This window comes from Mya arenaria, chromosome 6 (assembly GCF_026914265.1).
Source record: "Mya arenaria isolate MELC-2E11 chromosome 6, ASM2691426v1".
NCBI classification, from domain to species: Eukaryota; Metazoa; Mollusca; class Bivalvia; order Myida; family Myidae; genus Mya; species Mya arenaria.
Window position 1 is genome coordinate 55955697 of NC_069127.1, and position 15045 is coordinate 55970741.

Consider the following 15045-nt stretch of genomic DNA (forward strand, 5'->3'; position numbering starts at 1 on the left):
TATTACATAATGCATTATTATGTTTATTTCATGTGACTTTAATGATGAAAACAAAAAGTGATTGGTATACAAATTTTTTTTATATATATAAAAAATATATATTACCTTTATAAATGTTTTTTTTTTAATTAATTCTACTTTATAATGGCTATTATTTTTTCTATTTGTACCATTATCATTTTTGTTTTGTTTTAAATAATTATAATTATAGTCAAATTATCTAAACATGATAAAATATTTATATTTTCTTGCATCAAACGATATCACGCCTCCAACATAAATGACGCAATGCCATTGGTCCAGGACTGGTCACGTGGGGACCTCATATTGTTCCATATTGGGTCACCAAATTTATATCGTACCAAAATGGCGTCTATTTTTAGATTCCGATGAATAAATGAAACATTAAAACAGGTTGTCGACGTGATATATACGTTACGGGGTTAGTAGTTGACCCGATATAGGATATACAGGGCGCAGGAAACCATATTCGGGTTCGAGCTTTGCTCTCACCCAATATGGTTTCCTTTGCCCCGTATATCCCATATCGGGTCACCTACTAACCCCATAACTTATAATATTGTGCGCCTTTAAATGAAATAATGCATTAATATTAATACTTTTCTTTTGCACATCTTTTTGAACTCCGTACTTTTAAGACTAACAAGCTCAAACATACATGGATCTATGCAGAAAAATAAAATTTCATATACGAAGAAAGTTGAAAAATATTTGTATAATTCCAGATATATATGCATACAAATCGTTAGCCATTCTAATAGTGTGATTTGCATTTTAGTGAAAAAGCTGAGATAATTTAAATTTGTTGAGATCTAAATTTTAAAATTAATCAAATGTGCAAGATATTTGTTATATACATGTAAACACCAAAAAACAAAATACAAATAAAATTAGTATAACATTTATATATTATCAGAACCATTTCCAGAAGAAGTAGTTTTGCCATATATATGTTCTTCACCGTATATTAATAATGCTAAACTAGTGAAGGAATTTTTCTTTGCTAATTCGACCCTAACTATAGTAAAGTAATACAGATTTTGGGATTTTATCGTTCCTTTTCTTGATAATGTATTAAGTTGTCATGATGTTAAAAACATCCCCAACAAATCTTTCCAGCTTAGAACCCCGACAGTTAAAGGGACTAGACACCAGATGATACAATTGTAACAAAAAAAGTAAATTGTCAAGAACTTGATTGATATCGTTGTGTACAACGCATTGAACCTTACTAACGTAAGTATCACATTGCGTACGTCACATGTATCTTTCCCAGTTTTTGCTTATTTTCCAATTTTGAAATTCAGTGGGTTTGTCTAACATGTTAATCTCAGTAAATTTAAAAATAGCATCGGTATATTTGGCTGTACTAATCACGTCATGACTTTCATATGCTAAATATACACACTATAAACTGGGAAACCATTATGCGCTATTTTAAACGAGTAAACTCAGCTTAGACGGCTACAAAATGGTTTATTATCGGCCTCATACTAGCTTGTATCAACAATTCTAGGCTTGTTTTGAGGAAAATACTGAATTCGCCAATTTTGGAACCAACTGGTGTCTAGTCCCTTTAAAATTAGGGGACAATAGGGGTGTTACCTAGTGTGAGCAGTGTACGAAAGTCTAGCGAACACCTGTACAAGCTTTTTGATCTCCCCACACAAAACTCAACCTAACCATAACACCATTATTATTTTACCCCTCTGAAAGCCTCTGAAACGGGGACCAGACATAACCATACAAAATGGGTGACACCTGCTTTGAGGTGTCTAAGGAAACCCCCTAAAATCTTTAAATATAAAATCTCCCACACTAAGACTCCAACCAAGAAATTTCTGCTACATTACCCCCATTATAATAGATAGAAACACCCTTAAAACCTACAATGAACTCTCCCACTCCGGAAGCAGGACCAAACCATTACGCTACAATAGAGGTGTTTACCTGCTGTGAGGAGGAGGATGTAGAATATAGGGGTGAGGGGGAGGAGTTTCCAGAGCTTGGCAGGCTGATTCCGTCCACACCGGCATTTGGTGGCATGAGGGCCATAACCTCTGACATCTTGGACTTGAGATCAACAATCTCCTGGTCTCGCTTCTGAATCATATCTGAAATATAGTAACATTATCTGAATCTTGTCTGAAATATAGTAACATTATCTGAATCTTGTCTGAAATATAGGCACATTATCTGAATCATGTCTGAAATATAGTAACAGTATCTGAATCTTGTCTGAAATATAGTAACTTATCTGAATCTTGTCTGAAATATAGTAACATTATCTGAATCCTGTCTGAAATATAGTAACATTATCTGAATCATGTCTGAAATATAGTAACATTATCTGAATCATGTCTAAAACATAGAAACATTATCTAAATCATGTCTGAAATATAGAAACATTATCTGAATCATGTCTGAAATATAGGAACATAATCTGAATCATGTCTGAAATATAGGCACATTATCTGAATCATGTCTGAAATATAGGCACATTATCTGAATCATGTCTGAAATATAGTAACATTATCTGAATCATGTCTGAAATATAGTAGCATTATCTGAATCATGTCTGAAATATAGTAACATTATCTGAATCATGTCTGCAATATAGGAACATTATCTGAATCATGTCTGCAATATAGGAACATAATCTAAATCATGTCTGAAATATAGACACATTATCTGAATCATGTCTGCAATATAGGAACATAATCAGAATAATGTCTGAAATATAGGCACATTATCTGAATCATGTCTGAAATATAGTAACATTATCTGAATCATGTCTGAAATATAGTAGCATTATCTGAATCATGTCTGAAATATAGTAACATTATCTGAATCATGTCTGCAATAAAGGAACATTATTTGAATAATGTCTGAAATACTGGAACATCATCTGATTCAGCTCTTTGTTCAAAGCTAATTCTAAGGCGAAGAAAAATTGAATGACTCAGTGATAAGAGAGTCACTTCATCTCCTTCTAAATTGTCCCTTGCTCATTGCCTTAGAAAAGTTAAAAAACAGAAATATTGAAAAGAAAATTAATCAGCATATCCATCAACCTGAAATATTAAACTGAATTTGATGGCTTTAAATGCACTTTTATGTTACTTGAAAAACACTTAATATGACTTCAAGCTACTTGAAAGAAAGAGTTCAAAACCTTTATTCCCCCCCCCACCAAAAAAAAACAACAAAAAATAAAAACAAACAAACCCTACTTCTTTTTTATTTTACAAGTGATCAATACTCATTTACAGTTTCTTTTATAAATGATTACAAAGCAATAATAGTAAACCAAGCCAGACATTGTGTGAGTTATATTGTGTCTTTTGAAACATTATCAAATGTGGCTTTTCTACAAAAAAAAAATACTTAAAAACCAAATGCAAAGACATAGAGCATGATCAAATGTCATCAAAGTAACTTGGTAAATGTCTTCTTTTTTAAAGTCTAGGTTATTAACCTACACATGTTATAATTCAGAATGTAATTAATTTAAGATGCATGAGGACCTAAAATTTTATTGGTATCATTCAAATGGTTTTTGTGTGCAGTAAAGAAAAACATTTGACAAATAGATTGCAAAATATGTCATTTACACCTGATTTCAGTTAAAATAAAAAGCAAAAACATATAAACTGTTGTAACTTTATGTACATTGCACTTTTTGAGTAATGGCCCAGGTTTATGATATTGCATGATGCCGAACCAACAACACCAAGGCTATAACAAAACCAACAACACCAAGGCTATGACAAAACCAACAAAACCAAGGCTTTGACAGTACCACAACCTTTTCTTATTTGAAAAACAGACAATCCTGCAGACTAGATTTCTAGATGTACATATATTTTATGTTATTTTTTTCACTGGTTTAAACCCACTAATGAAGTAAAGTATGAAAATCTCTCGAAAATGCGTAGAATACAAGTTTGGCTTAATATCCTGCTGATGCCCATGTTTAAGAATGAATCACTGCCAGTAACTATTACAGTATTGTCAGTAACTATTTGTCTTGCCAGTAACTATAACAGTTTAGCAAGTAGCTATTACAGTATTGCCAGTAACTATTACAGTTTAGCAAGTAACTATTACAGTATTGCCAGTAACTATTACAGTTTAGCAAGTAACTATTACAGTATTGCCAGTAACTATTACAGTTTTGCCAGTAATAAGTACAGTACAGCCAAGAACTATTACAGAATAGCCAGTTACTTTTACTGTTATAATAACAGTAACTCTTAATTATAAGACCTTGAAGACTTTTTTCTTATTTCAACAATATGGTATGCATACATGCCATATTTTCTGGAGACCATTCAGGGGGATTTGTTCAAAAGTCTGAAAATTCAGGGGGATTTTGGTAGTTTTCAGGGGGATTTTTTAGCAGATCTAATTCGGCAAAATTTCAAAGTATTTTAAGACGCAAGTACGAAAAAAAAACAAATTGCCATAATTTTGAAAGGCTCCCAAGGGGATTATGTCCAGAATTTAAGGGGATTTGGGTCACATACCTGGGGATTTTCATCATCGCCATGTAGCATTACGGGCATGACACACATGCCAATTCACCTTGTTTACCCCTTTTTCCAGCACTTCATCTATATTTTTATGAGACACAACCATATTGCATAACAAGAGCACCGCGGAGTGGGTGCCAACGCTCGTCTGTAATTCCAAGTCGAAAAGGGGGGATAACTCAATATTAATTAAAGGCAAAATTATATGACCTGCTATAAACATGCATAGTGTTAATAGGAACACGTGTAGCAAGTTTAATGTGAAAATGTTGAACGGTTTTTGAGTTATGAGGTAAGGTTAAAGTTTTTGGACGACGACGCAGACGCAGACGCAGACGCAGACGACGCCGACGACGCCAAGGCTATCACAATAACTCGACTTTTTTTCTTCGAAAAACAGACGAGCTAATAAAATCACTCACTTGCAAAATAGAATACTTCACAGAAAAATATGTTTCAGAGACAATTTAATGGGCTTACCTTCCTCTAAAATTGGATACAAAATCTGCTGCCTATGATCATAAATGATGACTTTCAGACTAATAGAGAGAATGGAATGAATTATCAATATTTTTCATTTCAATTCCCAAATAGTCAGATTTGTTTGCTTCTGATAAAAAGCAAATGCATAATTTATTGTTTAAGTTCATAAATATCTTCTTTTGGCATTCATCAAAAATAAAAACATCACCACCATAATAAATAAATAAAAGTCATTTCATCCGAATTGTCTACTTTCAGTTTCTCTTCTGGAAGTTCTGTTATTTTCCGATATTTGCGATGAAGGTCAATGTCATGTATGTAAACATATTAGTGAGGCATAACAAAGAACAGCATTGTCTATTAGTTATTTTAATCCTTTTCTTTACTGAATAATTTACTATCACCTTTAAATTATTAATCCTTTTGATGACAATGACACATGTTTTGAAGAACGCTTTAATTTGATACATCCTCTGATTGGATAAAAATTATAGTTTTAACCAATGAAAATCAACCTTTTATCTGACCAGTCTAATTGACATTTCTTACGCAAATTCTGTCAGTTTCAATCAAAACAATGCATGAAATGTGCCCTGCTGATTTATTAAGTGTCACCCAATAGGTGTATTAAAACACACCATCAGTTGATAATCCAATTAAGCTTCAGGACAGGAAGGGCATTGTAACTGTAAACAGGCATATATAATTAAACCCTGTGATAGATTTGCGTAATTTTAAACACATTTTTTTAATTCCGGGAGATTTTCATCCCCCTCCGGGAGACCGGGGGATGGGTCGAAATTCCGGGGGATTTTATCACCCTCCGGGGGATATGGCATGTATGGGTATGAAGACTTGCTTAAATGAAACCACTGTGTGTTTAGTGTTTTTACTAATTATATAATAATTTCCATACTTTGGAGAATCTCCATCTGTCGTTTGGCCTCTCCCAGTGCAGAAAACAGGTCCAGTTTAAGTCTCGTCTCTGCGCTGAGACTGTTTTCAAGATGGACTGTCTTATCCTGCATGGCGGTCAGGGCCGACATTAAAACCTCTGTGTCTGTCTGTTGCTCTTTAAGCTGGCCAAGAGCCTGAATAGGAGGAAATATTATACCTTACATAAATGTGTCCCTTCTTGGTATATATAATAAAGTCGATTAGTCTGTATATCAATGTACTTCAATAAAAATCCAGTATTATGGCGTCAGCGGTTCATAAAATATTTTTGTCTGGACCAGACCAATCCAAAAATAATTTATGGACAGCTGGTGTCATGACACAGTTGTGTGCGTCTTTGTCAGAAAAGACAGAAAAAGTTCATGGAAATTTACAATCTGTTCCATAAAAGCAAGACTCTTACTGATTCCAGGATAAACAATATAAATGATCATGATGATACTATGTATACCAAGAGCTGTCACAGAGACAGCGCGCTTGACTATTCCGCCGCTTTTCAGTGTAAGGATTGAAAAGTTTTGGCGAAACATGCCTGGATCACTGTTAGATTAGATTTCAATGCAATACATGATGTGCTGAGATATTAACATAATGTGGTTACATGCAAAATTTTAACCAGAATTTCTAAGTCTAATAATAAAGGGCCATTATTTGCAAAATACAGTTATCTAACTTAGTTTTTCAAGTAGGTTGGATGGTTGAATACCATTGTATAAAATCTCAATGCAATACATCAAGTAGTTGCTGAGATATTATCCTATGTGTGCTAACAAGCAAGATCTTAACCACAATTTCTAAGTCACATAATAAAGGGGCAAAAATCATATAATATTAGAGATAGAGTTATCTTACTTGATTAAATAAGAAGGTTAAATGGTTGGGAGTCTGTGAGTAGAGTTTCAATGCAATACATGATATATATGCTGAGATATTGACTTAAATGTGGTTACATGCAAAAACCTTAACAAGAATTTCTAAATCGAATAATAAACGGCAATTATTTGCATAAAATGAAAACTAGAGTTATCTAACTTGGTTAAATAAGTAGGTTGGATGGTTGAGTACCATTGTTAAAAGTCTCAAAGCAATATCTCAAGTAGTTGCTGAGATATTAACCTATGTGTGCTTGCACGCAAAACCTTAACCAGAATTTCTATGTCGAATAATAAAGGGCAATTATTTGCATTAAATGCAAACTAGAGTTATCTTACTTGGTTAATTAAGTAGGTTGGATGGTTGAGTACCATTGTAAAAAGTCTCAATGCAATACCTCAAGTAGTTGCTGAGATATTAACCTATATGTGCTTACACGCAAAACCTTAACAAGAATTTCTAAGTCAAATAATAAAAAAGGCAATTATTTGCATTAAATGCAAACAAGAGTTATCTAATTTGGTTAATTAAGTAGGTTGGATGGTGGAGTACCATTGTATAAAGTCATAATGCAATAACTCAAACAGTTGCTGAGATATTAACCTATGTGTGCTTGCACGCAAAACCTTAACCAGAATTTCTAAGTCGAATAATAAAGGCCTATTATTTGCATTAAATTCAGATAAGCGTTTTTTAACTTCATTAATTTACTAGGTTAGATAGTTGGGAATACATATATAAAGTTTCAATGCAATACCTGATGTATTTACTGAGATATTGACTTAAAGGTGCTTGCATGCAAAACCTTAACCAAGGTGTGACGCCGACGCTTGGGTGAGTAGTATAGATCTCCTTATTCTTCGAATAGTCGAGCTAATGATTGGTTTGATTTGATTATCAAAAGTAAAGGGAGTCTGATTTTCAAACACAAGTTAAAACCCCAGGCTGATCTAAAACTTGAACCTAACTATCTCAGTCATTCAAAGGCCATAATCTGCATTTAGGATAATAATTATGGAGTTATGTAACCTAACGCTGGAAAATCTTGAACAACTGTGTAAAGTATGAAGTACATTGAATGAATGGTATTTGAGTTAAAAAGTGAAAATGCCAGCTTGCCATTAAACTTTAACCTGACACAAAGTGCCTTAAAACTTTAACCCAAGTTCCCAAGTCAATCAGGGGCAAAAATCGAACTTATAAAAACAAATTGTGTGATGGTCCATGAACAACTGTGTGAAGTTTGAAGTAAAATGAATGAACAGTATTGGGTTTAAAGTGAAAATGCCAAGCCGGGCGAGTAGTATAGCCAGGTATAGCCCTCCTTATTTTTCGAAAAATCGAGCTAAAACTGACAAGATTCAAAATAATGTCCCAAACTATATTGTAGCAATATTGTAGCAATAACTGCTAGGAGCTTGTTTCATTAGTCCAATCATAAAAAATATTGAATCAGTAAAAACATCATTAATGGCCACAAGTTGAATGTCTTTATTTTCTCAATTGAGAGAATTTCTTATATTAGCCAATATATGTCCAATTCAAACCAATATGTAATGAAAGAATAAGAATAATGAAATGGACACTTTCATAATATAAATTTACGACCAAAATTGAATAAAATCTTTATTGAAACCAGCCCCTATTGATCTAATGTCTATTACTCACCCAAAATCTTACCTGCACTTCTTTCTCGAGCTGTCGAATCTTATCATCTTTGTTCTGTATGTCCCACTTAAGCTGCTGGAGGTCATTCTCCGTGTCACGTCGACGTGACAAACACACATCAGTACAACATTCACCCCTGAAAATGGGAGAAAAATGTTGGTAATTTTTTTACACAGATGACTGCAATGCATCTATATAAAGCAACTATTCTGTTAGCCTGTTGAGATTTGGAAGACCCTGGTCTGGTGGGTGCACACTTGACTGTCAATCCAGGGGTCCCAGGTTGGATTGCCCCCCGCACCACTTAAATAAAATATTTATCGTCTTCCTGTACGGATTTTAAATGGGTGTCCCGTGTGACAGTGCTATACTCTGGTGCATGTTAAAGAACCAAGGTAGCTCTAACTAGGGTTACATTCTGTCTGTCTCCTAAGTTCAAAAACCTAAAATGACTAACAATCTTAGCGGGGCACTGGCCGAACGGGCCTTGCCGAGTGCAGTTATAAATAAGCCTACACACCCAAAAGCCTATTGATCTGTGGAATTGAGTGACATTCTAAAGGCTGTATCAAATTAGATTGCATCATTAAGTCTGTATTAAACTAGACCGCAGGTCAATTGCACTGTATCTTCACACAAGCAACAAGAAGTTATACAATCCCACATACCAACTGACAATTAAACATATTGATATTTTGCCCTAAGGAATTAGAAAAACAGTGTATAATACTGAAATTCAGCTCTGGTGTCTAAATCATGCCATATTTCAAACAGAAATTAAACCAGTATGAAATCTTAACCTTTAGTAATATCTGAATATAGGATGGGTTAATCAAAGCAGACATTTTTTTTTTAGAATTCTGTCTGTTTAATGTATAGCTATTAGACATTACATTGTTACAGAGAAAACAAACTGTGTTAAGCTGTTCTGATGATTGTAACAAGAACACCACAGCGCGAATGCCAGTACTTATCTATTTCTTTCAATGGAACAAGGGGCATAACTTTAATATTATTAAAGCCAAAACTATGGGCTAAGAGTATAGTCCCTTACAACACGTATACCGTTTTATTTGAATATTTCGAAAGATTTAAGAGTTATAGCCAAGGGTCAAGTTTTTACACTATAATTCAGATGATGTCTATGAAAATAGCTACACCTTTTTTTCTCTGAAAAACAGAAGAGCTGAAATAACATTTTTGACTATGGTCACAAGATACATATGACCAAACTTCATGGAAACAACAGACATGAAATGAATACTGTATTGAAGTCTTAAGCACTTATACTACTCATCAAATAATGATACTTAATTAATCTGACACTGAGATTTAATAAAACACCCTCGATATTTATCTTATTGATAAACAAAAGCACACATTGAATCCAAGACAATATGCATTTGTTTGGCTCTGTTATCAAGTGACCAGTTATCCTCTTCATTCGTTTAGAATACAACCTACATTTACAGCCAATGAAATTGCAGATATGCAATCATGAAGTACTAGGCTCAATCATCAAAAGTTAACCTTTCACGAGTGTTTAAAGGTCTGCCCAATGCCACTCATCGGATACACAATCCCTGCGTCAGATTTTGCATTGACAATGTGTCAGCCAATGAGTTTGTATTCTAAGTCAGTTAGATGAACTGAATTAAATTTTAATGATTAAGAAGGGCTAGTTATCTAGACTCACACCACCCATTCTGTATCATTTAGATTTAAATTCAAGTAATCTATTACTTAGCAGTCGTGAATAATTAAATGAAGGTGGTTTCGGCATCGTGTCAATTACCTGGCAGTGACTAAAGCTACAGCCCGCGCGGCAGCCGCATCTTCAGCTTTTTTCGCCTTCCTCTCAGCGTTCAACTGTTGCTCTATGGAGCCTTTCGACTTCTTTTCCTCGTTCACTTTACGCTCCAGAGAGGATATGGTCTCTTTGTCCTTCTGTCGACTAGTGACCAGGTTGTGTAATCTAGTGGGAAATAGCAAGAATTACAAGTAGACATTTAAACGCAATATATGCATGCAAAAAAACAACATTTAAATAACAAGAGCTGTCACAATCACGTGACAAATGTCTCTGATTTGGCTGGTGCCTCACAGTTAATTTTTTAACCAGGAGTCAAATTAGGACAAACCTACAAGGGCTGCATTTGTAAAAAGGCTATCAGGTTTGCCCAAAATCAGGATTTTTTATAACAGGGCTGGTTGAAAAATGTAGATGATCAGCATAAGTGTTAAACTTCGGGATTGTACTAGTGTTAAAAATCCATCTTTAGTACAAAAACAGGTCTTGAATGAAATGGCACCCTGGAACTTTTATACTTATTTCAACAATGTCTCGAGTCTTTAATTTACTGAAAGAACCAAACTTACTTATTTTGTAAGTTTTCATTATCCTGTTGCAGCTGGTACAACTCTGACCGTGTGTTTTTCCCGCTGAGTATAAACTCGTTGATCTGGGATTTTAGCTCTGCCTCGTTGTTCCGACTTAATTGTAGGTCTGTTTTGAGGCGTTTTACATCGTTTTCTAATCTGTAAATATGGAAACCAAAATTGTAATGCATAAATCTTAATACTTATTGCATTTACACTATAATAAATACTATTATGGTAAAAGCAAAATATGCAAGGTTTTTTCGGCCCTTTTTGGGGCGGAAATTTCGACCCTAGTCCTCTCCTGAGAGAGGTTGCATTTTGCCACTATCCAGGTAAAAAAATCCCCTTTAATTTTTTTAAAAAAAATTTAGGAGGAGAATTGACCCCTAAACAATTAGCAAATATAGCAATAAAGTGCCATTCATGAATATGTTAATAAGTCTGTTCAATAAAAGGTTTGAAAAGTTGAACATTAATATATGAATCGTGTTATAGTATTTTCCCCCTTTTTGCCCAAATTTTCCCGATCAAGGGGCCCTGCCACTATTCCCTTGAAATTGGAAAAAATCCCTGATTTTCAATACTTTGGCAGATTAGTACTTTTTACCAGCATATCAATTAGATTCTTAAATACATTGTTCTCTGAACTATTAAAATTTAAAGAATTATCTTTATTAAATTGAGTACCATATTACACTTAATAAAACTTTTCTGATCTAATTTTTATTTCTTTCCGGCCCGATAAACTGGCCAAAAATGGTCTTACAACCACTGTGATTTCCCACTTTTAAGGGACTGGTGGCAGGACCATTTGATAAGGGAAACTAGCTTCATTTTGTCGAAAAAGGTGAAAAATACAAACATGATTCATATAATGTTCAACTTTTTTTCAAACCTTTTATTCAATAAACCTATGGTAAATTCATGAATGGCACTTATTGCTACATTTGCTTAATGTCAAGAGATCAATGCTCTTCAGTTTTTAAAAAATAAATAAAATCATTTATTGTTTAAAGGAGATTTTTTTACCTGGCAGGGGAAAAATATTTACTTGTTCAGGAGGGAAATGGGGCCAATTTTCAGCCCCGAAAAGGGCAAAAATTACCACTGAACCATGTTTACTTACTTTTGAAAATATGCAGATTCATCTTTATTATTTGCAAATGCTGATGACGATAAATCTGGTTTATTATAATTCTTCCCCTTCTTCGAACTGTTTTCCTTACAACTGTTCAATTTTGACCCGGACACTTTCGTGCTAATACCATTCTGTTTGAAATTTTTTGTATGTTGTTCTGTGGTAAAACTTTCAGCACTTTCGTCAAAACTGTTAATGTCCGCAGATTTCTTTGGTGGACTTTGCTCAATATATTGTAAATCGTCGTCAATTTCTGTATCGTGTGACGACTTTGATTTTTTACTATCTTTTTCGTCTTTGCTAGTAGATTTACTAGATGTGGACTGTGTTACTGTGTTAGCTGCTGTTTTATCGGCTGATGATGTGGACGATTTTTCATCGATTGGTAACACTGAGATTCCCTCCTCCTCCGATTTGGCTGGTAAAGCTGTAAAATCGGGTAAAAATTTAATAATCAAATTATTGATCTTTACATTTTAATAAGCTATTCTTTATAACATTGCAAGGAATGTTTCTTATTTTAAAATCCACTTATTCACTTATCTGGTTTCTATTTTCAATTAATCAAAGAGCAAAAGAAATTAATATTTTTAAACTAGTATTTCTAAAATGGAATTTTCTGCACATATTTATTTGGCTGGATAAGCTAAAAAATCAGGATTAAAAAATAGGTATTAAAGTATTATTTTTGTGTTAATAGTTATGCTTAACAACATTGCAAAGAATGATTCTTATTCAAGCAACATATAATTCACTATTTTGATAAACAAACAAGAAGACAAGAAACTCTGTGTTTTCATTGGTGGTTAAGTATTTCAGAATATGTTTATACAACTTTAATAACTCTGTACAATAGGAGCCTTTTTAGGGGCCTTTCCATCTAAATTTTGTTTTAAGAACATGCTGTTTTCCCCACAATATATTAATGATTCACTTTGCTGTGCATCCTGACTCCTTTGCTTGTGTATGGCAGCTATCTTTCTGAACTTTTTTTCCCATACAACATTATAAAAAATCTCCTAAAGCCGAGAGTGCAAGATAGGTTCATCCCAACCCCAGCATAGGGTGTTTTGCGGTAACGAGGTTGAAGAGTTTCCAGACAATGCGAATGTCCGTCGGACAGTCGGACATGTCCGGTATATTTCAATTTTGACCGACGAAACTTTTGTTTAGGTCGGTCACAATGTCCGGTGAAAAATTACAGTCAGCACCATTTAATTTTTAGAAAATTTACTTTCAGTTTCTAAATAAATGTTCAGAGTTATTTTTAACTATTATATCATGATTATTTAACGTGTTAATCCGGGTATCACTATTTGTAAACCCGTTTAGACATGTTTCCGTGAAACCCGATAAAACACGTAAGGTTCCGATTTCTGCTCGTACTCTTATACTTTAATTTTACGGAAATGTTCGGAAATTACAAAATACCGTATATATTTTTTTCAGCAAAGTGGTTCCCGGCAATGGTGTAAATTTAAATATGATGATGAATATACCGAGCTGACACTCTTTCCGCTCTGTTTAACATTGCCATAAACAAGAAACTCTACTTTCGTTTCTGAATAAATGTTGTGTCTGAGTTTAACTTGTAGTACAATTCGTCACATTTTATAACCGTACTGTATCTTTAATTTAAAGATGAATTAAAAGTGTAAGATTTAGCTGTTCCATAGGTAGACGAACCAGATATGAGTTTTTTGGGAGGCAAGGGAAGAAAAAAAATATGGCATAAGATCCGAATATTGATTATTTTTTTATGATGTTTAGCTACTCTTCATTTATAGTAGTAGGACACATCTAACCAAGAAGATCTTAACCAGTTTTAATGGGGAATTACAAAACTTATTTAAATAAGAGGCTTAAAATCAAGGTTTAGGCTGATGTAACTGAATACTGTTTGTAACATTGCGACAGGTAAAAAATTGGTGCGACAGGTAAATTTACAGTGTTTACCTGTCGCAATGTCCTGTGAAGAAAAAAAAGTTTTCGCATTGTCTGAGTTTCCGTAGAACACCCTGCTCGAGGGTTGGGATGAACCTATATTCCATGAGCAGCCATGGTAGATGCTTTTTCTCCAACCTCAGTTAAACAAAATATAGTAAAAATGTACGTTATTTTTATTCTTTTTAATAGGGGTACTATTTTCATCTTTGCCCGAGAGCAAGATAAGAATTTTTAGAATGGCCAAATAATTGGATCAACTTATCTGGGTGGCAGATAGGACACCTTCCTCCAAGCCCAAGGAAATCATTTGTAAATTTAATTCCTGTTACAGAATTTGAAGTGCTTCTATCTCCCCCCCCCCACACACACACATCGGCCAACCCAAAATGAAAGCAAAGCCATATCCCCAAAATTCCTTATGGGTCTTACCTTTCTGTTTTTCTACATTTTGTAATTCTGGTGGCAGTGCTTGTTGAATAAGTTTAATATAAAATTCATTGTCTTTCTGTACATCTTTCTGCTTTCGCTGAAAAATATAAACATCAGCTTTTGTGTACATCAAAGATGATAAAGGAACAAAACCCTCTAGTCTAAAAATTTGGTTTGAGCCTGAGATGTTTAGAATAAAAGACAGTCATCGAAATTAGACTTTTGGAAAAACAAGCCCGGATTATTATACTATTGTTTAGCATGAAATTTTACAACAAGCCCTGCTATATAAAATTCAAAATTTAAGCAAGCCCGGAATGCATTTTACCAGCGCAGGTCTTGCAGGCTTGTGTTAATTTTGACTACTAGTAAAGAGGCTTAGACCCCTATAGAAATTGTTTCCAAAACATTCATATCCACTTCTTAATCATGTTTTAGGAAAATGTACAGAGAAAAACAAACGTTACTAAAGTTCGAAAATGAAGTCTCTGGATCCTGATGTCAGGTTTAGTCCTGAACTTTATCATCCCTGGTACATAGAAACGCACATTATATAAATGTATCCTCAACATGTATCTATATTAAGAAAATCATACAAGTCTCTCCTTATTT

General features: G+C 33.9%; 1 protein-coding gene across 3 annotated transcripts in view; it reads right to left on the reverse strand.

The window, feature by feature from the left end:
* Positions 1 to 15045, reverse strand: part of LOC128237465 (macoilin-like) — a 41286-nt gene that overhangs the window by 11696 nt on the left and 14545 nt on the right. For 2 of the 3 annotated variants that reach the window (XM_052953024.1, XM_052953026.1), the window contains exons 6-12: positions 14434 to 14530; positions 12046 to 12484; positions 10917 to 11075; positions 10333 to 10512; positions 8538 to 8673; positions 5956 to 6130; positions 1972 to 2135 (exon numbers count right to left, since the gene is read on the reverse strand). In XM_052953024.1, coding sequence (XP_052808984.1) covers positions 1972 to 2135; positions 5956 to 6130; positions 8538 to 8673; positions 10333 to 10512; positions 10917 to 11075; positions 12046 to 12484; positions 14434 to 14530 — 1350 coding nt within the window. The remainder of the gene's footprint in view (positions 1 to 1971; positions 2136 to 5955; positions 6131 to 8537; positions 8674 to 10332; positions 10513 to 10916; positions 11076 to 12045; positions 12485 to 14433; positions 14531 to 15045) is intronic. The other variant, XM_052953025.1, reaches the window with a different exon arrangement.